At 38.8% G+C, this 25,025-nt stretch overlaps 1 protein-coding gene across 3 annotated transcripts in view; it reads left to right on the forward strand.

Moving 5' to 3' along the window:
- Positions 1-2,201: 2,201 nt before the first annotated feature.
- Positions 2,202-25,025, forward strand: part of LOC126183827 (uncharacterized) — a 147,377-nt gene continuing 124,553 nt past the window's right edge. For 2 of the 3 annotated variants that reach the window (XM_049926085.1, XM_049926083.1), the window contains exons 1-3: positions 2,266-2,454; positions 4,490-4,640; positions 22,252-22,453. In XM_049926085.1, coding sequence (XP_049782042.1) covers positions 4,491-4,640; positions 22,252-22,453 — 352 coding nt within the window. In that variant the 5' untranslated portion in view covers positions 2,266-2,454; position 4,490. The other variant, XM_049926084.1, reaches the window with a different exon arrangement.

Below are 25,025 nucleotides of genomic sequence, written 5' to 3' on the forward strand. Positions count from 1 at the left end.
TATCATAATCCTTAAACTCTAAACTGTGGTTCACTACTAAATGATTAAATCCCCTCTCACCCAACCCCCTATAAGATGAAAAAGCATCGGAAACTACTGTGGACCCCGGCTCTACATACTCCTCAATTAACCCCACTAATTCAGCCTTCGACCTCCACTCCACAACCCTAAAAACACATTCGGAACCCCCACCACCCGGAACAACAGCCCCCCACACCCAAAGACCAGCCACAGACTTCCCCCTCCCATACTTCCTTTTCCCAAACTGCGACTCGTCCACCTCCACAACCACCCCATGCCCCCCCAACTTACCCCTGTACTTAATAAATTCCGAACACACTTCACGACAAAAGGAATACCATTCTAAAACAGTCCTCTCACTCACACCAGTCTCAAACGCGCAAAAACTCTGTGGAGATCTATAACAAAAATAATACGTAACAAGCACAATCTCACGCATGCCCAATCTAGACTTCTCGAACCAGGTACCACGCCTTATGGAACGCCATACGCCATCTTTCCTGCAGCACCACATGTACCCGTCCCTGGTCCGAGAGGCCGGAACTTTAACCAATTTCATCGCCTCACGGCAAAGAGAACACTTTACAACTTCGGCGATTAATCCGAATAGCTGTAGAAACTTGATGAGGTCTAACGGCGTCTCGCCCATCAACGCCCTCAACGGAACACTATTCATGCGGTCTTTCATATCCATTCCTGAACAAAAAACCACAACCGAATACACTCAATAACAAACTCACCCGACGTACAGCAATTACCATTACATCAACCATCACACAAAAACCGTTAACTCACTAATACAAATTCCGCTTCAAAACCACGAACACAGCACTCACCACTGAGCAACAGCAAACTGACCCCAACACACCAAACAAACTAAAACCATGAACACACCACCAGAGGGCACGACAAACACTCACACGACATCTACAAACACGCCACAATCACAAACCAAACTCCGCGCCGTAATGACGTCACACACCACAACACGCTTACGTCACGGGTCAAAGCCGACGAGTAAGATCGGAGGTTTCTGTTGACCCGCAAAAGCTATGTGTAAGGACCTAATCAGGTGGAAAGTGAAATTAATGTATTCAAATGGCCTGAAGGAATCCTCCCAATATCAACATATATAAGTAAAACTAGAGCTGTATCAATTACTCCTAAAACATAACTGCCATTAACTAGCAAAGACAGTGCAATAAAAATGTTGTACAACACAGTAGACCAGACAAAGTGAGATGTTCACAAACTACTGCCTTAAATATTCACATAACTGATATAATTTACTTCACACGTGTATTCCATTACTTTCGGAGTTAGAGCTAAATAATAGAAACTGAACACTAAGTTAGCTATACCCTCCCTCCAAAGCCCCATAAATACATCTTGTTTGTAATACATACTGGGACATTTCAGTTACGTTACACTACTGGGAAACACTGTTCATTACCACCAATATTTACTGAAATACGGTACATAGAATGGCAAATCTACATAGTGTCCTGTTTAGGCCTATACTTTACGCCAGTTAATGTAGTGTTGGCTTTTAATTTGCTACATGATGAAGACAAAGTGAGTTACTCAACACTTCGATTATCGACGATACGTACGTATTATACTAAAACGTGAACTTGAAAACTAAGAATTTAATTCTTTGAATAAACATACCTTTTGCAAATGTTTTGGGTGTGTAGGGAAAACTGATGGTACAGCATTTTCTCGGAGCCTTACTGTTGAAAGGGAAGTTCGGTCTATGTCCTCTTCTCGGAAATGCTGAGAACATATAGTGCTCCATTTAGACGCACGCCAATTCTTCCTCCTCACGGCATTCTCCCACAGAGCTTTCCGACTTTCACTTTTAGGAAATCTAAAATCATACAGGACAAAAACACGCTATAGTACAAGTACCGATGTAGCACACGTTCATTCACAATGAAGTTGTAAAATCACACTTAACGAGACAACTTACACATGAAATGTTATTCCCTTCAATTTCGCATCACAATCAGAACGATTCGTACATCCGAACACCACACAAGTCTCCATAATAGCGCAAAATTCTTCCAAAAGCGAGCGACAAGCCTATGCACACTAGCCTACAGCAGCAATGTTTTGGTCGGACTGAGATGGCTACCCTCGGCTTCACATAGCTTCGCAGCTGTGACGTCACGGCGTCTCCCTCTATTCTTACCTCCATGACTTCAGCGCCGCTAGGATTCATCTTTGGTTTGTATGGTTTGTGTATTTCCAAAGTTTACGTTTGTCAAACCAAGTGTCAATCGTTAACGGCTGTCATGTTGAGGGTTACAGTTGTGTGGATGATGAAGTAGTGCTCAGGTGCACTCTGTAATCTTTTGCTTGTTGTCGCCTATTGCTACATTGGCCTTATCTGAGTATCGATTGCAGGTGAAATCAGTTAGATTGTGTCAGGTTTGTAAATAAAAGTAACCGATTATTCATTTTTGATAACTCCAATTTCCCGAAAACATGATTTTGCATTAGGCAGCCATTGATGTGATAGAGATGTGGTCTCAGCATTTTAGTTGCATGTTGGTGTGGAAGTTATGTTGCGGCCTATGTTGTATCACACGCCGCAACAATGGTACCACCTGCCGAGTTTCGGCACTACTGGTTTGCAACTTTGTAGTTTTCTGTTATGCAAGGACGTCGATACGCTACTTGGTTGATGGGGTGGGGGGGGGGGGGGGTGCGGTGCCGGCTAGGGCTAGACCTGCGGCGGTGGGGTGGGGGAGTAGGCAGCCAGCTACCTACCTACCTACCTACCTACAATATTTCTAATATTTTGGAAGACGAGTGGCGATTTGTGAAAAGTCGTAAAATGGCAAAATATGTGTATATAGGGGGATGCCGCCTCCATCCGCACCCCCCCCCCACCCTACCCTCGTGTATTGGCGCCCTTGTGTGTGTGTGTGTGTGTGTGTGTGTGTGTGTGTGTGTGTGTGTTTAGTGCACAGTATACATACTTGAGCAATCAGAAGGGGTTTAAGGTGATTTATAAAATTTCTGGTCACCAAGCCCTGGTCTGACTGCAGAAATATTAACGTTGAAGCAGTGCGTAATGATATCAATCGTATAAGTAGACATAAAAAAGTTCCAGTTCTGATCCTGTTAAGAACCTGCATAATCATTGTGTTGAAAGAAAAATCCCTACCTTCATTATATATTTTCTGTTTCCCTGAGAACTTGTGGGGGGAGCCCCCACGGGTATGGGCACCCTTCGTAATGTGTTTGTGTTGAAAGATACAATATTAATAATTCCAAATTTTTTAACATATGGTTTCATACAGGGGTTCTTGATTTTTGTTGCATGCTATATATACTTGAGCAGTCAGAAGACCTTAAAGGTGATTTTACAACATTTCTGGTCACTAATCCCTAGTCTGATTGCAAAAATAATAACTTTGAATATTAATGCATAATGATGCCAACCAAATAAGCAGTCGTAAAAAAGTTCGTTCCGACCCTGTTAAAGACCTGTGTAATACCAGCTTTTAAATCATTGTCTTGAAAGAAAAACACCTGACTATACTAAATTTTTTGCTTTCTCTAGGAGCTAGTGGGCCAGGGATGCCTCTCCCCCTTTCCCTCCCCCCTCAATCTACCTTGCCACAGGTACAGGTGTCATGGTGGTGGTGGGGGGGGGGGGGGAGAGAGTGGTGTGTGTGTGTGTGTGTGTGTGTGTGTGTGTGTGTGTGTGTGTGTGTGTGTGTGTGTGTGTTTGCTTGCTTGCTTGCTTCCTTATAGAGTGATATCAATATTAACTATTTTGGTTACATATATGTTTTGTTATTTTTTGTTGAAAGTTATATACATATTTGAGCAGTCATAAGAGCTTAAAGGTGATTTTACAACATTTCTGGTCACTAATCTCTTGTCTGACTGCAGAAAAAGTAACTTTGAAGATTAGTGCATAATGATGCCAACCGTATACTAAATCCTTTTGTGTCGCTAAAAATGCAGAAATGTAAATGTATATAATGAAAATAAAAACAGTAAATCTTTCTGGAACTTGTTTTACTATAAAACAGATGAACAGATATTTATAAATGAAGTCTGTTTGTCTGTGCATTCATAACAGCAGTCAATTCATTGCAGAAGTAGGATGTTGCACAACTAGTTTCATAATACACATATGAAGTGCGGTGTGTTAATCTGAGATGATAATATGGTGGTAGATTTGCACTGAGAAGTGTGTTGGCGGGCTATGTAGCATCTGTTCTGAGCCAGACTTTAAAACAAAGAGAGCAAGTGTGTGTGTGTGTGTGTGTGTGTGTGTGTGTGTGTGTGTGTGTGCGCGCGCGCGCGCAAGAATTAGTGGATCAGAGAGAGAGAGAGAGATAATAGTGTTTTTTTAATCATCAGTAAATTTGTAACTAAAAGGGTCATTAAAACTCTGAAAGTGTTAATCCACGGAAGATGAAGACTATTATGCTTAATTTTCCAGAATGAATGATGATTCTGAAATGGAGACAAACATTGTTGTTGATGGTGCAGCAGCAAGATATGATTCCAATCTTGATGTTGGAACATACAGTCTGCTTCCAGATATAATATGGCCTCATACCACAGATATATCAGCATCTGATTTTGCGAAGGTAAGTATTTGTATTTATGGGATAGTAATTAAATAACACAGTGTATCTTATTGGTGAGTCAGTCATGAGCTTATGAGGTATTCACTTACTTTTATGTTAAAAGGTAACTTATCTGTGCATTACACATGGTATGCTTATTCATTCAGAGGGACATATATTTACACAGTGAAGCTTTTTTTCAGCTCTTCATGATAATGGAGAATCCTGACTGATATAATGTAAATGAATGAGAGGTCAGGTGATGACTCACATTTAAGGCAATGTACCAAGAGGTAAGGGAAATACGGAAGCGTCCAATCCCACCCGTCTGCTTTGACGCATGACGTCACAAATATGGCGGAAACGACCATAAACCACAGTTCCAATATAGCACATATAAAGTCGTTACATACACATTATGAGGACAAAAATACATCGAAAAACAAACACACACACATCCCACAAAAAGCCTAACGACACTAACGGGACAAGCATGGGAAACAGGTTTTTGGGTGGGGACAAACTAAATATAAACAAATTTAGACACCCACCCCCATACAAAACCACGCAAAACGACGAAAAAACAGACATCACAAAGCTCCCCAAATACCACCAAAAACAATATCACGTGGAATCGGACACTTCCCTTGACGTATATAGCTCAACAGCAGCTCCCGATCCCATAAATTAGGACCTAACACTTCCCTTGACCTATGTAGCTCAAAAACATCTCCCGATACCAATACCAACAGTCACAGCTACACATTGGGATCGAACACTTCCCTTGACCTGCTATCCTTACGACATCTCCACATATAGCCGTCCCTGGTCCGAGACACCGGAACTTTAAGTGAGCCTCATTTCTTCACGATATACTGAACACTTCACGACTTCATCCAAAAATCCGAATAGTTGAAGAAATTTTATTAGAGACAACGTACTGTCCCCCATCATAGCCGAAAACTGTTGACCCTGTCAGTCATTTCCATACCTACCAAAGACATAAAAAAGCAATTTAACAAAATTCAGACACGACGCCACACTCGCAAACTAAACCAAAAACATCACCAGAGAGCATACACCACCAGAGAGCACCACCGATCGCATCAAAATGACACCTACAAACACGCCACTCTCACAAACTAAACTCCGCACCATCTTGACGTCACACACCACAACAGCCTTACTTCACGGGTCAAAGCAGACCGGTGGGATCGGACACTTTGGTCGACCCGAGGCAGGTAAATATAATACAGATATGAGAGCAGTGTTCCTGAGCTTGATACTGAGTTATTTGGCACAGTGATTAAGACACTGATCATATTAATATTCACAAGGAGCTGAGTATATGCTTCTACTGGAATTTTGAAATCTGTGTGACCTCTCAGTTATGCACATATGCGAGGCAACAATGCTTGGTTTTACCCACATTGTAAGTGGAATGTAATAACATTCTTAATTTCAGCAAGTGTCGCTTTTTGTAGATGCCACATGGAAATTTATTATCGAGAGCTAAAAATAGTATAGCAAGAAGAAGAAGAAGATAAAAAATGTTAACAGCAAGGTTGGAAAACTACATTTATACTTACTGTCAGTTCACATATGTTGCTGGAGTACATGAATTCTAGTTTCCTTAGGTTTAAAGTGTAACCCTATTTGAATCACTTCATGATGGTTTTCAAATGGCAGTGGTATAATTGTACCACTGTGCCTCGAGAGTGTCAAGTTACTTGAGGCAAAGTTGGATATGAAAAAAAATACTGTGTTCATTGCCACAGGTACGCATGAACCATTTTGAAAGTGGTGTAGTCCCGAGTCATGACTGTGCAATTTTCAGTTAAGAGAAGAAAATTCAAGAAATCTAGGTCACACAGGAAATATGTTGTGATGGCAAAAAAGAAAAAAGTATACAGTGGTATGAAACCATAAATATTATGTAGTCATCCAGTTGTGTGACTGAAGCCAAGTAAATACAAAGATCACTGTGTCACAGACCATGGAAATTGGAAGCAGCACATCTAATATTAAATGTTTCCGGGAGGATTTACTTGTAATAAAGTCGGTTCTCCATTCAAACAGAACAAAATGCAAAGTTTTATTTTGTGTATACACATACATATGTGTAAAGATTAAATAGTACATCATGAACTATTGAGATCTTTACTTTATCCCCAAATGAGAATCATTTGGCAAGAAACTGGCTTAAAAAACACTTTGGAAGTTAGCCTGATTGACTCAGCAAACCCCTATTCCTGTCCCTTTATTAAAGGCAGTTGCTGCTGTGATGCATACGGCAATTGGGATTATTTTGGGATCCTTCAGTCTGTAACCACATGATGCTGTGGACAGAGAGATTCTAATGCTTCTTCACACACATTCTCCACCTGTTCCTAATCGGTGCATACCTCAATGTGCATCATATTCTATGGTACTCTGCCTCAGGTGATGGGCTATTCTGGGCCTCTTGCTATTCAAAGATGTGGGTGGTTCAGTACAAAGAGAGCAGCAATGGCTCAAAGCTATTCACTGCCATCAATCTTTCATTATGGTTTCGTGTGCTTTTTGCACATTGTTCAATCTTGTGAGTTTGATGTCTTTCTTCACTCGGTAGATTCAGTATCGTCAATGTAAATGCTAGTGGTGTATGACCATATGTCACATTTCAACAGTGTGAATTTGATGTTTTGACAAGAGGGTAGCTGTAGGATTTATTGGGTTCTGCTCTACATTTAAAGGTGGTGAAAAGTTTTGTGCTACTTTCATAAATGGGGAACATTAAATAATGTTTAAAGATGCTGCCACAGGTTTTCACACAAATATCATAGACATTACTCGGGCACCCATTAAAAAAATCACTACACAATGCAAGATTAGGCTACAAACTGACAACTACATTTTTGATGTATTTGTAAGGTACTATGCTAAAATAAAGCACATCTGTTGTCGTATTTTGAGGCCTGTTGACTCCATTTATTGTTGCAAAGAATAAAGGTCATTTCACTGATTTTATTTGTTTCACTTAAATTTCAAACTGTATCACGTAGTCCTCTATGCCTGGATGATCTTACTTTTTATGTTGTTATGTCATTTCTTTCCACACATTTCCTTATCATGTAAGGTTAATACAGGGGATAGAGAACATCCAAAAATGAGTAGTATGCTTAATCACAGGTTTTTTTTATGTAAGTCGGATGACATCTGACACACTCATCAGCACAGGTTATTGTAAGATTGTGAAACTATGCATGTGATATATTTCTGATATCACAGGTGCTATTATGTAATGCAATGTGTACCAGTATTCTTTTATCACCTGAAGATAGTCAGAACATCGTAAGTAGTCGTGAAATAAATTTGGATGGAGAAAAGAAATCTCATTGTGTAGCTACTGCAAATCTGCTTTTATTTTGAAAGCCAATTTATGATAGCTTTAATTAGAATTCATCTATGATTATACAAGAAGTGTAAGCATGCCAAGTTAGAGCAATACCCCATTCACAAGCCTGAGAACAAAACTGCCATTGAAGACTGACAAAGGTACATTTTATGTACATAAATCAAAACACACCAATTACCAATCACTTGAGAAGAGAGATGCACCACATGAACGTGTTTGAACATTAAATGGCAGTTGGGTGTCATATTGGAGTTAAAATCATCTGGGCTGTTGGACCATGTCATATTTCTCCAAACAATTGATGTTTCGATCTCTCTTCTGGAATGCTCTTCAGGATCTTGTGGTGTCCACTGTAGATTGGACACCAACAGAGACCAGTGTCACCTTCTGTTATAAAGGGGAGTTTTCTTGCACTTGTGCTGGAGAAGTGGGATTATTGGGTAAAAAACCTTTGACTACCATTGGTGAGCCATTATCATCAGATAACAAGAGAAGCTTTCCTGTACTAATGCCAAAGAATGGGGTTATTGGCTAAAACTTCTGTGGCTACCTTTGGTGGGCCAACATCATTGGTTGGAAAGGGATTTCACACACGTTTATGCTGGAGAACAGTTATGGGTTAAAATTCCTCCTGCTGCTGTTGGTGGGTCCACACCATTAACTTGAAGCGAAATGGACAGAGGTGCAAAGAATCGGTTCCTTTGGTACCTATAGTGAGCGGAATTAACTCGCCAACTTACTTTTTAGCAAGTCATTTGTCTGGAAAATTGAGACATCTAGTTGGAAAAACCAGTCCTTTTGTCAAAGGTTCAAAATATTTTTTAGAAATGATATGCACAGTGAAGATAGCTGCAAGTAACATTCTTGTTAGCTTTGATGCGACATCATTATTTATACCAGTATCAGATACACTGTAGATCATAAGTGAGAAGGTTGCTCCAGATGTCTGTGACTTCATTGGGTTATGTCTTTGCTTGAGCTATTCTAAATGAAGTAGTGAATTCTGTGAACAGTCTGACAGTCTTGCTATGGAACCACCTTGTTGCCAGTAGCAGTTGACATTTTTCTGGAATATTGTTGACTCCGCTATGTGGATGACACATTTGATATATGGCCACATGGCGAAGAAGAGCTTCATGTGTTCCACAATTTCTTAAGAGGTGTTCACCACAAAATCAACTTTATTTTGGAGGTTGAGAATGAGGTCAGTCTCCTGTTTCTATATGTGTTGGTATATAGAAGATCTGACAGTAGTCTAGGAAACAGTTAGTGTATAGAAAGCCTACTAACACACACAGGTATTTAGATGCCGTTTCACACCACTATCCAGCTCAGAAGCAAGCAGTGCTCGACACACTGTCTTCATGTGCATTCTGTATCAGCAACGACTACAGCTTGGAACTGGAGTTTGATTTTTTAAAGAAGACAATGAAGGCCAATGGCTATGGCAGTTTGTTCATAGCTGGGGCTTTTAAGTGAAATGTTAATTATAGTAATAGGAAGGATGAAGAACCTCCTCCTCAGTCTTACTGTTCGTCTCTGGAGTTTTACCATTTGTTTCTGGGCTTTTACTGTTTGTTTGTGGGACCACTGATCACCTAAGCAGAATTCTAAGGAAAAATGGTCTTCAGACCACTTTCTTCAGTATAAAAAAATTAAAAGAGAGAGAGAGAGAGAGAGAGAGAGAGAGAGAGAGGAAGGAAAAGACCTTTTCTGACAGAAAATGGATGCACCTGATTGCCCCCACAGTGTAGATGTCTATGAAATGATGTGTGGCTGCAGCCAAGTGTGTCTAGGTGGAACAGGGAGGGCTGTTAAAGAACATATTAAGGAACACAAACACCACACACACATTAAACAAAGCATGAAGTTGGTGCTAGGGTAACATCATGAGAACTGTGACCTCGACATTGATTTCAATGATGTGCATGTGCTGGCTAAGGAAACCAACATTTATAGAAGAAAAGTTGATAAATAATGGAAATTTCTAAGAACACATGTAACTTCAATAGAGAGGCTGGCTGTAGGCTTCAGGCAGCATCATGGCTCCCCACCATCAATGAAGTGAATATTCGTCTGCAGCGTGAGAGCAATATGAACAACATCCTGGAAACCATCTCTGCAGACATGTGAATAAACATTCACTATCTCGTGCTCTGCCCGTTTCGCTCCCAGCCAATGGTGTGCACTGACTCATAGCAGCAAGAGGAATTTTAACCAGTAACTCTTCTCCAACATAAATGCAGGAAAAATCCTTTTCTATCTGATGACATTGGCCCACCAGTGGTAGCCCAGGAGTTACTGCCAATAACCCCTTCTTTGGCACTAGTACGGGAAAACATCTCTTACTATACAAAAATAATGGTCCACCAATGGTAGGCCAAGGTTTTTTACCGATCAATCCCACTTCTCTAGCACAGGTGTGGAAAAACTCCCCGTTATAAGAGAAGGCAACACTGGTCTCTGACAGTGCTCAATCTACAGTGGACACTAAAAGATGCTGAAGAAGATCCCAGCAGAGAGATTGAAACATCTATTGTTTGAAGAAATATGACATGGCCTAACAACCCAGAAGATTTTAACTTCAGTGACAACAGCCACAAAAGCTTACATACCTTCATAAGTTGCATATTTTCCACCATTTTGTGAGCAGGTGATGACTCACTTCAGAAGCTGAGGCAGAAAACGTTTTACTGTTTGATGGGAAATATAGATGTCCATGTCTTGGCTCTTAATGAACTATTTTAGTAATATCACCCTTCTGAATCTGCTTACTGTGTTCATCCCCTGGTCTGCCTCTAAGATTTTTACCACCCACACTTCCCTCCAGTACTAATTTGATGATCCCTTGACGTTTCAGAAAGTGTGCCATCATCCAATCCCTTCTTGTCAGGTTGTGCAACAATTTTCTTTTCTCCCCAGTTTTGTTCAGTACCTCTTCATTAATTACATGATCTACCTTCCTAACCTTCAGCATTCTTCTGTAGCACCACATTTCAAGAGGTTGTATTCCCTTCTTGTCTAAATTGTTTATTATCCATGTTTCACTTCCATGCATGGTAACACTTCATACAAATACATGCAGAAAAGACTTTTTACCACTAAAGTGTATATTTGATGTTAACATATTTCGCTTCTTCAAAAACACATTTCTTGCCATTACCAGTCTACATTTTATATCCTCTCTACTTCAGCCATCATCAGTTATTCTGCTGCCCAAATAATGAAATGCATCTAATACTCTAAGTGTCTCATTTCCTAAGATAATTTCCTCACCATCACCAGATTTAATTCGACTACATTCCATTATCCTTGTTTTGCTTCTGTTGATGTTCACCTTATATCCCCCTTTCAAGATAGTGCCCATTCCGTTCAGCCACTCCAAGTACTTTGCTGTCTCTGACAGAATTACTGTGTCATCAGCAAAACTCATAGTTTTTATTACTTCTCCCTAAACTGTAATCCCTAATTCAAAATTTCCTTCATTTCCTTTACTGCTTGCTCAATGTAGAGATTGAATAACATTGGCGATAGGCTAGAACCCTGTCTCACTGCCTTCTCAACCATTGTTTCCCTTTTATGCCTCCCAACTTGTATAACTGCCTAAATAGCCTTTTGCTCCTGGTATTTTTCCCCTGCTACCTTCAGAACTTCAAAGAGAGTGTTCCGGTCAACATTGTCGAAAGCTTTTTGTAAATCTATAAATATTATAAGTGTAGATTTCCTTTTCCTTAACCTATCCTCTAAGACAAGTCGTAGGGTCAGTACTGACTTACGTGTTCTGACATTTCTCTGAAATCCAAACTGATCTTCCCCAAGGTTGGCTTCTACCAATTTATCCATTCTTCTCCGGATCTTTCCACTATACAGCCTTCTTTTGTGATTCGTAGATGAAGAATTAGTGGTGGTTGAAAATTACCATTCCAAATCACCACCATCTACTGTAAGAAACATCACCAAACAAATTTTTGTACGAAATTGTGTTTATGATAAGGGGTATGGGTTGGGAATGATGAGCTAAACACATCAGAAGACGAGCCTGTTGAAAGTGGATCACATAAGAATCTGAACTGAGGTATGGAGGACATTAAAGGGGAGCAAATATTGACTTCAGATATGAAGCATTGATTTTTATTGTAAATCGTTTTGGGTAAGTGAGTCTAAATTTTAATTTAATTACAGGGCTATTACAAATGATTGAAGCAATTTCATAAATTCACTGTAGCTCCATTCATTGACATATGGTCACGACACACTACAGATACGTAGAAAAACCTCATAAAGTTTTGTTCGGCTGAAGCCGCACTTCAGGTTTCTGCCTCCAGAGCGCTCGAGAGCACAGTGAGACAAAATGGCGACAGGAGCCGAGAAAGCGTATGTCGTGCTTGAAATGCACTCACATCAGTCAGTCATAACAGTGCAACGACACTTCAGGACGAAGTTCAACAAAGATCCACCAACTGCTAACTCCATTCGGCGATGGTATGTGCAGTTTAAAGCTTCTGGATGCCTCTGTAAGGGGAAATCAACGGGTCGGCCTGCAGTGAGCGAATAAACGGTTGAACGCGTGCGGGCAAGTTTCACGCGTAGCCCGCGGAAGTCGACGAATAAAGCAAGCAGGGAGCTAAACGTACCACAGCCGACGGTTTGGAAAATCTTACGGAAAAGGCTAAAGCAGAAGCCTTACCATTTACAATTGCTACAAGCCCTGACATCCGATGACAAAGTCAAACGCTTTGAATTTTCGGCATGGTTGCAACAGCTCATGGAAGAGGATGCGTTCAGTGCGAAACTTTTTTTCAGTGATGAAGCAACATTTTTTCTTAATGGTGAAGTGAACAGACACAATGTGCGAATCTGGGCGGTAGAGAATCCTCACACATTCGTGCAGCAAATTCGCAATTCACCAAAAGTTAACGTGTTTTGTGTAATCTCACGGTTTAAAGTTTACGGCCCCTTTTTCTTCTGCGAAGAAAACGTTACAGGACACGTGTATCTGGACATGCTGGAAAATTGGCTCATGCCACAACTGGAGACCGACAGCGCCGACCTCAATCTTTCAACAGGATGGTGCTCCACCGCACTTCCATCATGATGTTCGGCATTTCTTAAACAGGAGATTGGAAAACCGATGGATCGGTCGTGGTGGAGATCATGATCAGCAATTCATGTCGTGGCCTCCACGCTCTCTCGACTTAACCCCATGTGATTTCTTTCTGTGGGGTTATGTGAAAGATTCAGTGTTTAAACCTCGTCTACCAAGAAACGTGCCAGAACTGCGAGCTCGCATCAACGATGCTTTCGAACTCATTGATGGGGACATGCTGTGCCGAGTGTGGGAGGAACTTGATTATCGGCTTGATGTCTGCCGAGTCACTAAAGGGGCACATATCGAACATTTGTGAATGCCTAAAAAAACTTTTTGAGTTTTTGTATTTGTGTGCAAAGCATCGTGAAAATATCTCAAATAATAAAGTTATTGTAGAGCTGTGAAATCGCTTCAATCATTTGTAATAACCCTGTACTTTAATTTGAATTATTATTAAATTTTGTAAAGTTGTTTAGTGTGGCCTAAGTCATTTGTGAAAGGAAGAACTGTAGTCAATTATTCATATTGCTAATGAACATAGATGAAACTGCAGACATTTATCTTTTAATCCTCTAATAGTGGATATAACAATGAGGCAGTCGTTTCATTTGTGTGTGATAATCTTTACTCTGATGTGAATTTTAAGCACTTACCATTGTACTGACAGTTTTGGTATGTCATGGCAGAACTTCTGTGTAGAATCATCTAAGACTATGATATTTCAGTAGGTAAATACTGTGCTATTCTTGAGGTACAAGCTACATGCAAGACTGTTTGTGCTGTGTCATATAATTCTATGACTGGCAGAGTTGCACCGGCACACAACATGAAAAAGTACTAACAGGAGGAACAAATGTGAGGGGTAGTCATAAAGTTGTAATTATGCTTTTTGTAGCCGTCTGTATTGGCTTCTAAAAACTGCAACATTTCCACATATGCTGGAAATGAATTAACATGATACTCCACTTTATCAATGGGCCACACCATTTTCTTTTGGCTTCCTTAATGGAGTGCAAGAGTACTGTGGCACAGGAAATTCAGTATGTAACAGGACACAGACATGTATTTGTAAACAAAACAAAGTAACAAACGTCCAGCATGCTGGAGTAGCTTGGGTCAGCAACTTCTGTTAATCAGTAGAATGAAAAACCAGTCTAAGTTGCAAATTTTTATTTTTTATTCATTCAGTGGCTGGTTTCGGGCCGAGACCCATATTCAAATCATCCTGCAGGGCAGAAAACCAAATTTACACTTGTGTATAATACAGTTGTTACCAAATTCTTAAGCGTAGGCCAAAAAAACAGAGAACATATTATTTTTAAACTTACATAACAAAGTCAAAAATGTCATTTCCAAAGATGTCAAAAATGTGCAATGAACGTTTACAGTGCGTACAGATAACTGGCAGTTCACTCCTCCTGCTACTGTTAGAAAAAAATCCTTGGGAAGGGGGTGCCCTATCAGGATGTAGGAAACCTTTTTATTTATTAAAATGTTCTCCAATCATCAAGAATACAACAGTTCATATAATAATTGTACATGTCCACAATAAAATTAATACTTTTTAAAATATTTAATGAAAAGAGTCAAATACTTAAAATCACTGACCAGTAATACACAGCAGTGCCACATACATGCCAACATGGCATACAATTTTGTAATACGCGTCATACGTGACACTGCAGCATATTACTGGTGAATCATTTTATGTATTTGACTCATTCTGGCAAAGGATTTTAAAAAGTTCTCCTATTGTTTTTGTTTTCTTTTAATACTAATGTTGCTGTTCACATTTAATGATTTTCATGTTCCGACATGACATAAAACTTTGTAATATGCGCCATATGTGGCACTTCTGTGTATTACTAGTCAGTGATTTTAAATGTTTGACTCTTTTTGGTAAAGATTTAAAAAAAATATTAATTTTTTGTGGACTTGTATGGTTATTATATCAATTGTTGTGTTCTTGATGATTGGAGAAAATTTAAAAAAATAAAAAGGTTTCCTGTCTCCTGATAGGAGACGTCAAATGAAAACAAAATGGATTTCTGTGGCCGGGAGCTATCAAGTGAATTAAAATACATTCACATAATTACGGAAGGCTAATATACGTTATTAGTTTCAGATTTTATTTTACTTCCACTTTTCTGACAGGCATGCATTAATCGCCTTGTAGAACAATGAAGGTATTTTTGTCGGTTTGCTAAAGAAATTTGGCTTTTATTAATCTTTTACGCTGAGGCAGTCAATGTGTTTGAAACAAAGTGTTTAGTTCCACACTATTGGCTAATTTCAACTGCTCGCTGCATTTCAAATGCATGTTTTCATCTTCTAGCACGTATGGCATTATGCCATAATAAAGGATCAAAAATGAGTTAATACAGTACTGGTACTTGAAGAAAATTTACATCGCGAAACCCACACAGAAAAGCTTGATATCAGGTCGAGGCCTACTTCATTGGGAATCTGGACATACGAATGTGCTCTTTAAGTATGCATTTTAAATGTGCCATTTTAGTATGGTTCATGAAATTTTGATGCTCTTGGAGTATCCTCTGATTTCTTCTTTTATGACATAATGTAAGATCTTGTAATGTTTTACATGTACGAACATACGGGCTTCCTGCATCATAGCAGCTGCCAAAGTGCGGTGGCACGTTATCTGGCGCTCTCTGACGATTACTGAAACGAACCTATTTCTAACAGGTCGCGGGAAAATGTTGCGAATGGTGGTTTGAAAAGCATTACTTTCAAAGTAAATTTCCTTTTACGCAAGTTGAACTATGTGCGAGAATGTACGATGAATTTCTTAAACCACATAGCATTTGATGATGAGCCATTTAGTAGAAGTATTTCGAGCCCAGAAGATCTGACATTCATGTCGTTATTATGAGCAAATTGATGTAGTGCTACAGGAAACTCTCTCTCCTCTGCGGTAGCTAATTTATATGTGGATAATTTTGAGGACAAATCACTGGACTCGGCTAAAAATTTTACTGGTGTGGTGTGCATTTGTGTGATATATCTTAAAGTGTAGCACACACAAAAAATATCAACATTATATGTGAAAGCTTAGCTTCTCTTGCCGATTACTAACCTTAGAGACCAATATTATATGTGAAAGCTTTGCTTTTCTTGTAGCAATGCTATGTATATTAATTTAAACATTAACTTTTCCTGTTTATGTATCCCCACTACTTAACAGTGATGTTGCTATTAGCTGACTACATCACGTGTCCTATGCTCTGAATGTTCGGTGTTACTGGCTGGCAGGATCACGTGACAAGAGCTATGACTGGCTTACAAAAGTGCATCGCACTCTCGATTACAATGGTTCGGAAAGTAACATGCGGTGTATAGTGGAATTCGAATTTATACTTTTGTAATACGAAAATATGCAGCGTACATGTTGCTGCACATCACAAATCTTTCCAAAAGGAGAGTTCTTCCCTAAGTTTCATTTTCTAAAGTGCTGGGAAATTCTACGCCCATGTATAAAAACGTAACCATTCAAAGGATTGATAAGTTTTACAGTTCCGAGGGAAAATATGCTGTCACTTAATTACACGGAAAAAGTGTGTTTTCATCCGGGAGGAAGTGTATTTTTAACTGGGAAATCCGGGAAAAATTCGGGAATTTTTTCCTTGTCCACATATACACCCTGTTTTCAGCTTTCTAAGTGTCATATTTAGTGTCTTCAGTTTTTCATAAAAATGACAGTTTTAACCAAAATATTGGACTGATGGAAGTTGAGGCATGTAACTTTTAATTGTGGCATACCTTTGCGTATTCTGACCAGTTTTTATCTTTTCAGGTTTATTATTCAGCACCACTTATTTTTTTCTTAAGATCATATTTTTTGCCTGGCATATTCATGTGATCGTTTTGAGACTTTACAATGTTAACATAAATGTACTTAAGCTTACCCTGATGAAGTATGGAAAAGCTATTTTAATTTTGCTCTTAAATTGTGATGCAATAGTTTGTTTGTTAAGCACAGGCACTTTGATGTGGCGCCGGTAGTAGTGAACTGGAGTAAGCCCTGGGGCACACTCACTCACCTCTGTACCTCTTACAATTGTATAGCACTTATTTTGCCTCAAATTCCGCACAGATGGCCCTTTCTTACTCTTCATTGTCTTCTGTTAGGCAGCGAGGAACCCAGCGGGCATTTATTATATTGAGAACACCAACTGGTGGATGTGAGAGTCTGCACTACTGACAGAGACATCTAGTTGAGCAACAAGGTGTTAAATTGTAATGCATTGATCGCCCCGAATGAGTGTGTCTGCACATTCCAACAGTGAAGGAGTCACTGCTGTGTGTGGCTGGCTGGCATGCAAGAGATAGGACAAGTTTGTGCGATGTTGTTGCAGTGATGACAAGAGACCTCGCCCAGTGACTCACCATGCTTTTGTTCACAGCCAGGTCTCTGTAGACATTCTGTAAATGCCTGTGAGTATCTGTGATGCTCTGGTTTTCTGCCAAAACAAACTGACAGCTCAGTGCTTGGAAAACATATGTTACAGATGCCTTTGTGAAGACTATGTTTAGCACCACCACCTGTCAGAACTTCATGAAACTATAGGAACTGTCTCGCATAAAATATTCTGTATTGTTTCAACTGAAACTGACCGAGAAAAAAGAATGTGTTGCATTACTTATTGAACACCACTTGTATATGCAGGGCTTGGCCAGAAATAAAAGTTACAGAGTTGGGAGCTCCAGAAGGCCAAGAATTTGCAAAAAATACTATTTTGGCAGTGGGTTGTGTGAGGCATGAGCAGTTAGGTAGTGGTAGGCATGATGGAAAAAGTGCAGAATGATAATTCAAGGGTCATGCAGTCGACTCCTACCCAGAAGCTTATTTTTATTCTCTGTTTTTACGTTAGCTACGTTGCAAATAAACCAAAATAATGCTCAATATATTGTATTTAATAATATTTTCATAAAAGGCAGATAAGGAAAATTTGGAATTGCAAATAAATTTACAAGAAAAGATTGTACTTACAGCACCCATGAGGTCTCTGCAAACAACTTTCAAGCCAAGGATTGTAGGGCATACATGAGAATATCTCATATAGAATTACATCCTTTTATTATTTTACAGTTGATGATTTACACATCCTGGGGTTATATTCATGATAAAGGAAGTAGTTATTTTCTTGGCATTTTGCACACATTATAAATACCGCAGAAACAAACAAACAAACTTGGTTTACAGTAGTGCACGGAAAGTTCTGGTCAGGAATAATGAATTATTTAGGAATAAAGAGATGACTCACCAAAAGGCAGAAGTACTACATCGTTGGCAGACATACAAATAAAAGGTACAGAGCTTTGCTTTGTTAGCTTTCAAAATGAGATTCCTTTCTCAAACTGTAGGAGAAGCATTGTTTTCTCCTACAGCTTGAGAAAGAAAGGAAGCAAAGCAAAGCTCTGTACCTTTCGTTTGTGTCTGTTGACCAACGCAGCACTTCTGCCTTTCAGTGAATCATCTCTTTATTTCTAAATAATTCATTAAACTTGATTTACATTCATAAAAGGTTTTCTCTCACTGCACACTTTGGCAGTGAATCACGTGTAATGCTGCTTAGAGGTCAAAATGAAACTGTCATTATATGAAGTCCTGTATGCTTTCATTACAATCCTTTCTTGGAAATTTATTTACTGTCACAAAATTTTTATTGCCTTTTCTTTTCATGTCTTTTATCAAGATGTCAATAAACATGACATATTGTGCATTATTTGGCTTATTTGCAGTGTAAGTAATGTAGAAATTGAAAATTAAAAAAAAATTCTTGACTCCATGATTGTTGGATTACCATTCTGTAACCTTTCTGCCATGTCAACTGCTGCCTGCAACAATGTTTATGTAAATGGGTTATGCCTTGACCAGCCACTGCCAAAACTGTAATTTTTTCTAACTGTAGCTTCGACTTCTGTCACTTACATGTCTGGCTAAGCCATACATATGCCATAAATTTGGACAAAATCGGTGATGACGAGTAGACACTGTACCCTTGTCAGTGTTTCATTTAAACTGTTGTACCACAGCAGTTAGTTGTCAAATGTCAATACTTGTATCAATTTTGAAATAAATTCCAACTCCCCAGTCTCTCCTCAGCAGTTTCCCTAAGTTCTGTTCTAAAACCAAGTATGTCATGTGTATGAACATCTTCCTTTGTCTTTTCAGTGGCTTGATAACCTGTATTTAAATTGTGCACTGGAATATTTAGTAGCCACTTCACTCGTGCTTTTCTTTTCACGGATGTAGTTTGTGGGTCTTGATTTCTTCTATCTCACTCACTTTTTGACAAAGATCATAATGGTGTCTCAGCACAGATATCCCTACACTTAGGTGATGAAGTAGTGTTGTCGATTGTCAACAGATGGCAGAGCAATGCAGTTTTACCTGTGAGGCTGCAGCCGGCAACTGTGGTTGGTGTACCATCACTTCAGACACTAATGGCAAGTGAGTACTTTCTCAGGTTCCTGGCTTGAAGAATTAAGGTATAAATTTGTGCAAGTCTTCTGTTTTTGTATGTGTTATTCTCCAACCTGTCATGACTTGAGTGATTGTTCCTTGACTTGCAGGTGCTTCCTCTTTGCTGTCCTCCTTCAGCACACATGAGCAACCTGTATTTAAATTTCTATAGTTGCTACTGAGTAGGTCAGAAGGGAAATAAATGTGCTGTGTGTTGACCAAGGCATGTTTGCCTTAGAGTTTCATCTAACTTGTGGAAAAATCAGCCATAAATTCTTTTAATGAAGATCCTGAAAAGCTTGTTCTGCCCATCAAAAGGGCAGTGTCATAGTTCTGCTGGATTGACATGCGTATATCCACAGTGATTTGCCTTACTGCAGACTCAGTGCTGTTCTGAGAAAGATGGATAGGCAAATCAACTTTCCTCAATAGAAGCTCATTGTGGGAGACCAGTAAGTCTCCACTCTATTGCTGCAGTAGCCCTAGATTCTGTGGCCTTCCTAAAGTTCATGAGGAAGGCATTCCTCTTCAACCTTTGACATATTGTCTAGCTCAGCACCTAGATACTTTTGTTAAGTCATCAGGTAGGCTAATGCAAACAGATTAGTGTGACTTTAGTGAATTTCTTTCTCATATTGCAAGGATTGCATCTTAATAATTATGTGTTTACATGTTTATTAACTTCCACATATTTTTCAGTTCAAGTTCTTAAATTTTCGTAATTCAATAGTCAGTTCCTTTGACTGTAGGTGTCCAATCTTTTTGTGGGAGATTTTAAAGGATGAGCCTTTGTGTGTGCTTCTTGATTAGGGAGACATGTGGATGACACCTTTGTCATATGCACTTCCTCCAGTGATACTCTGCACGTGTTTTTTCACCACATAAACGCTTTCAGCCATGGTATTCGATTTGCTGTGGAGGTCATAAAGGTTCCTTTACTTGACTTGATGGTTAGGAGATAAGGTGAAGCTAACATCAGGACATGGCTTGCTTAGGAATCCTTCTCACACAGATTTTTACCTTAATCCTTTCACTGCCACACATTTCTCAGGGTGTCAGATAAAAAGACCCTTGCAATTTTGCATTAAATTTTAGAACCATATAATAATTTGTGTAAAAGCTGAATTATTAAATATAAGAACTATTTTCTTCTTTGTTGTTCGTCTTTTTTTCTTAAGAGACTGAGGAGGAAGCACCCAAGATGCTAACTTTTTTGTCTTTGTTAGGGAGTATTGTGACTAAATTTGGTTGTATTGGGAAGAAACAATGTGAAGTGTGTTATTCAACAACCCTTGAAGACCAGGCCCTGCTAGGATGATTTAGGTCTGTATAAGGCTGGGATGTAGCCCTTTCCCCTGAGATGTGGCTTGGTATATTATATCGGTCAAGCCATCACTGCAGTGAACAAAATAGATACATTTGTTTACAGGAGCCAAGCAAGTCTGTGATTGTAGAGCTATGCTTCACTACCGGACATGTCAAAGATTATTCTAATACAAAGATTTTAGTCTACTCTTCAAACTATTGTCCTGATGGAGTCAGTTGATATTACATTAAATGGAGGGTTTTGTTTAAATTCTCTGTAGGACCCAGTTTTCTCTTTCTTAAAACATCAGAGGTGTCAAGTTGAAACCATTTCTCTGTGTAATAAGCTGTTGGCTTAAGAAAATAGTTGAGTGTAGTAATCTCTGATTTTTTTCATTGGCAGGTATTGATTATACTTGCCAGTTGTATTTTGTCTTCCAGTTTGCTTTCTTTTGCACAACAGATTTAAATCATATATGAACAATCTTAGTTACAGTTCATACCTTGAGAATGGTGGGCCATTTGCCTGCTGAAATATTGCCCATCTCTGACAATTCTACCTGGCTGCACTCTGAGATTTATGAACATTTACTTTCATTTCACCTTATAAAATATGTTTACACTGACAAAGTACGCAATGAGTCAGATTTCTTTTATTGAGTGAACAGTTTTATTTTGGAACCAGTTTTTTTTATTTTGAGTGATAATTACTACTGTGCTAAAAATTGATATTACTCTGAAACTTACGATTGAAGGAACGATTCATCTCAGTCATTCAGGTATCATTCATGGCAATTACTGATCAAAGTCCATCAGATTATGCAGCCCACTAAAACATGAAAATAATTTTTTTGAATAAATTTGAGAATACCTTTTCACTGTTAAAATTGCCATCATATTTTAAAGTGTAAGTAATATTCAGTGATGACACATGTAAAAATTACAATATCAATACACTAATTGATTGTGTGTCATCAAATCAAAGCACGAAAATGGCCAAGCACCCACCACACTACACAAAACACACACCTTTTTGCTCACTGTGACAATCTCCAATAGCTTTTATTGTTTACTTTCTTTGTTGGCACTGTGTAGAGGTTAGCTAAATTCTCTTCATTTCACCTTCATCATCTGCTCTGATGTTCTAGGTGCACGTCTTCTTCTAGGTGACCAGCCACTGCAGTTTAACATTAAAGAGTGACTTGTTATAAGCTTGTCATATGATGCACTGTCTGTTGGTAGTATGTGAATGATGACTGGATAATTGCTTCTGTTTTTTAGCAGCTCCATTGTTGTCATCAAAAAAGAGATACCCTTTAAAATATCTGTTTGCATTTTCTGTATTTTATTACAGGTCGTGTTTAGAAATGTGAAGGATCGTTATCCACCAAATGATGATTTACTTTGTATGTATAGTGTAGAGTGTGGCATTGAAGTTAGAGATGATGATCGTGTAGCAATTTTCACTGCTGGATGTTTAAAACCTGAAGAAGAAGTTACTTGGGTACCTGCTGCAAAGCACCCTTGGGCAAATGAGGTTTCAGTCGTTTTTCCAGGTATGTGGTCTGAATTTTGGACTTCATAGTTAGTGTGTTGAACTCATTTTCATTGTTCTAGTTGCTGCTTGCATGCAGAATATAAAACCCTTCTTATGTGTCATCTATGGTACACTTTTTATTTATACAAAGGCAATGTGCAATGTATAATGACATAAGTGTTTAAATTATTAATTAATTTTAACAAGTTGTTATATAAAAAGTAAGTTTTATATGTTCTGATTAAATGAACTTGTGCTTATTAAGGCACTTAACTGATACTATCTGCCAGATACTTTAATTGTGAGGGGAAATTTTGCAATTTTTAAGTGTAATCTGTCTCGGGGTCTCTATACCATTACATGTAATGATTAAATGTAGCCCTGACAAAAAAAAAGTGAGTGGGGGGGGGGGGGGTGGATTGTTTATTCACTTCATAACCTCTTGTACAATTATGTTGACTATATTGACATATTTTCTTCATATTTCGTCATTACCATCCTTATTACTTGATCAATATTTATGAGACAAGAATGTGGGGCATAACATATTTCAGTACTGTATTTGACAGTATCCTGATACAGGGTTTCCTTTCGCTTACCCCACTTATAGTTTTATTCTTTTCAAGACACAAAGAAGTTAAAGACAACAGCTGTCAGTGGGCACTGACTTTTATAAATGGGGAAAGTTAAAAATTTGCACCGGGCCAGGATTCAAACCTGAGTCTCCTGCTTACTAGGCAAATGTGCTGACCAAGGCATTATTTCGGCACAGTGGTCAACACAACTGCATGGTCCACCTTAGCACTCCTCACATAAGACCTAAAGTCTCAGCTTATCCACACACTCATTATCGTCGTTACTCGCGCCATCTTGCCGATTCTCAAATGAGTTAGAGCTTGGTGTGCATCTGCACTGAAGGGATCATTAGCTGTCATCACCTTAATTGTATAGATGAGAGTTTTTTTCTGTCAGACGTACAGTGCAATTTCAAGAAAAGAAATTATAACTTCCAATTTTTTTTTTTTTCCGCAACCACAGTTTTCTGTACTAATGACACTCTTAAAGAGCCATCTTAAGATCCAGTTGCTGCATTGCATTTGATCTGAAGATGGTTGTTTGAGATGGTCAAAATCCATTATCTGTGAAGATAATTGTGACTGTCTCAGAACTTTGTTGATTTTATCACATTTTGCAAGTTATACTATCTGTTAGTGTGTGTGTGTGTGTGTGTGTGTGTGTGTGTGTGTGTGTGTGTGTGTGATAAATTTGCTAACAGCACAAACAAAATTTATTCAAAGGTAACTTTGGTTGTGCTTCAGTTGAAATGTTTCAGTGCAGTTATGCCTGTTTATAAATTATGATATGCTGGTTTATGTAAATAAAGGAACAGTAATAATGGCAATAATATTAAAAGTTATGTGTTGAAATTTAGTCACACTGTAGAGCTCATGACATTACATAAAACCTGAAAATAGATTTAGAAAATGTTTGAAGTGTATGCAGCAGATGTCACTTTGGTAAGGCGTAAATAATGAAAGTATTATTACTCCAAGCAGGATTGCACCATATACAGTAATATGTCAAGCTGTTAATTGTGCTCTCTGTGAGATTGATAGGGATTGTGTGCCTTTTATTCTAGTAAAGTCACTTCAACACAGCAGAAGCGTTAGTAGAAACTCTGAGCAGCAAAATAGAGAGAGCACACTAGACCTGAGATTACAGTTCAGGTTGGCATATAAAGCTGCCACTCCTGTGCCCTGCAGTGTTTAATTTTGAAGATATTTGTCCACAAGATGAGTCTTAAGTGTCCAAGCATTCTCAAATTTGTATGAGATTGTAACCTATTGCAATAGCATAAGGTCATGCATAACTTTATGTATAACTTGCTCAGTCACAGTTTCACTTGTAAAGTAGTTGAAGGCTCTCTTTGCCTGAAGCATCACTTTCATGGGTGTATAATAATGGATTCTGCTTTCTCACCAAATCAAAATGGAGCTGTCACTTAACAAATTAAGCTGACTCATTTGAAATAAGTTGATTTGCAGTTCAGTGTGTGGACTCAACCATTCTTTTTTAAGACTTGTGGGGGGGAGTGCTTATATAGCTGTTTACTTCATATACACCTCCATGAATTCTTGTGTGCACAACAGTCAATGATGAACCTTTCAGTGATGCTGAACCTGCAGTCAGAAATTGCTGAAATGGCCCGTGAACAAGAGAAGGGTGGACGTTTAACCGTTGTGCAAGTCCAATCTACCTCTAATCTAACAATGACGTCCATCACAGCCCATCCCTTAAACATGCAATTGTCTAATATTTGCAGATAATGTAAGCAAGGGAACCATCACTGCTGGTTTTTATGTAATAGTCATGTGCAGTACTTCTATAATAATTTATTTTTGGTGTACAAATGTTTCCTTATTTTATGAAATCCAGTATGTATCGATTCTCCCTGTATCTTAGAATCTCTGTAATTATTGGACCTGCCTAATTAAGGTTTATAACAGATGGTCTGCAAGCAATAATTTACTAATAACTATTAATACTACAGTATTGGTCCCCCCTGCGGGTTCGGGGGTAAGAATAGGCCC

The sequence above is a fragment of the Schistocerca cancellata genome, chromosome 4, assembly GCF_023864275.1.
Source record: "Schistocerca cancellata isolate TAMUIC-IGC-003103 chromosome 4, iqSchCanc2.1, whole genome shotgun sequence".
NCBI classification, from domain to species: domain Eukaryota; kingdom Metazoa; phylum Arthropoda; class Insecta; order Orthoptera; family Acrididae; genus Schistocerca; species Schistocerca cancellata.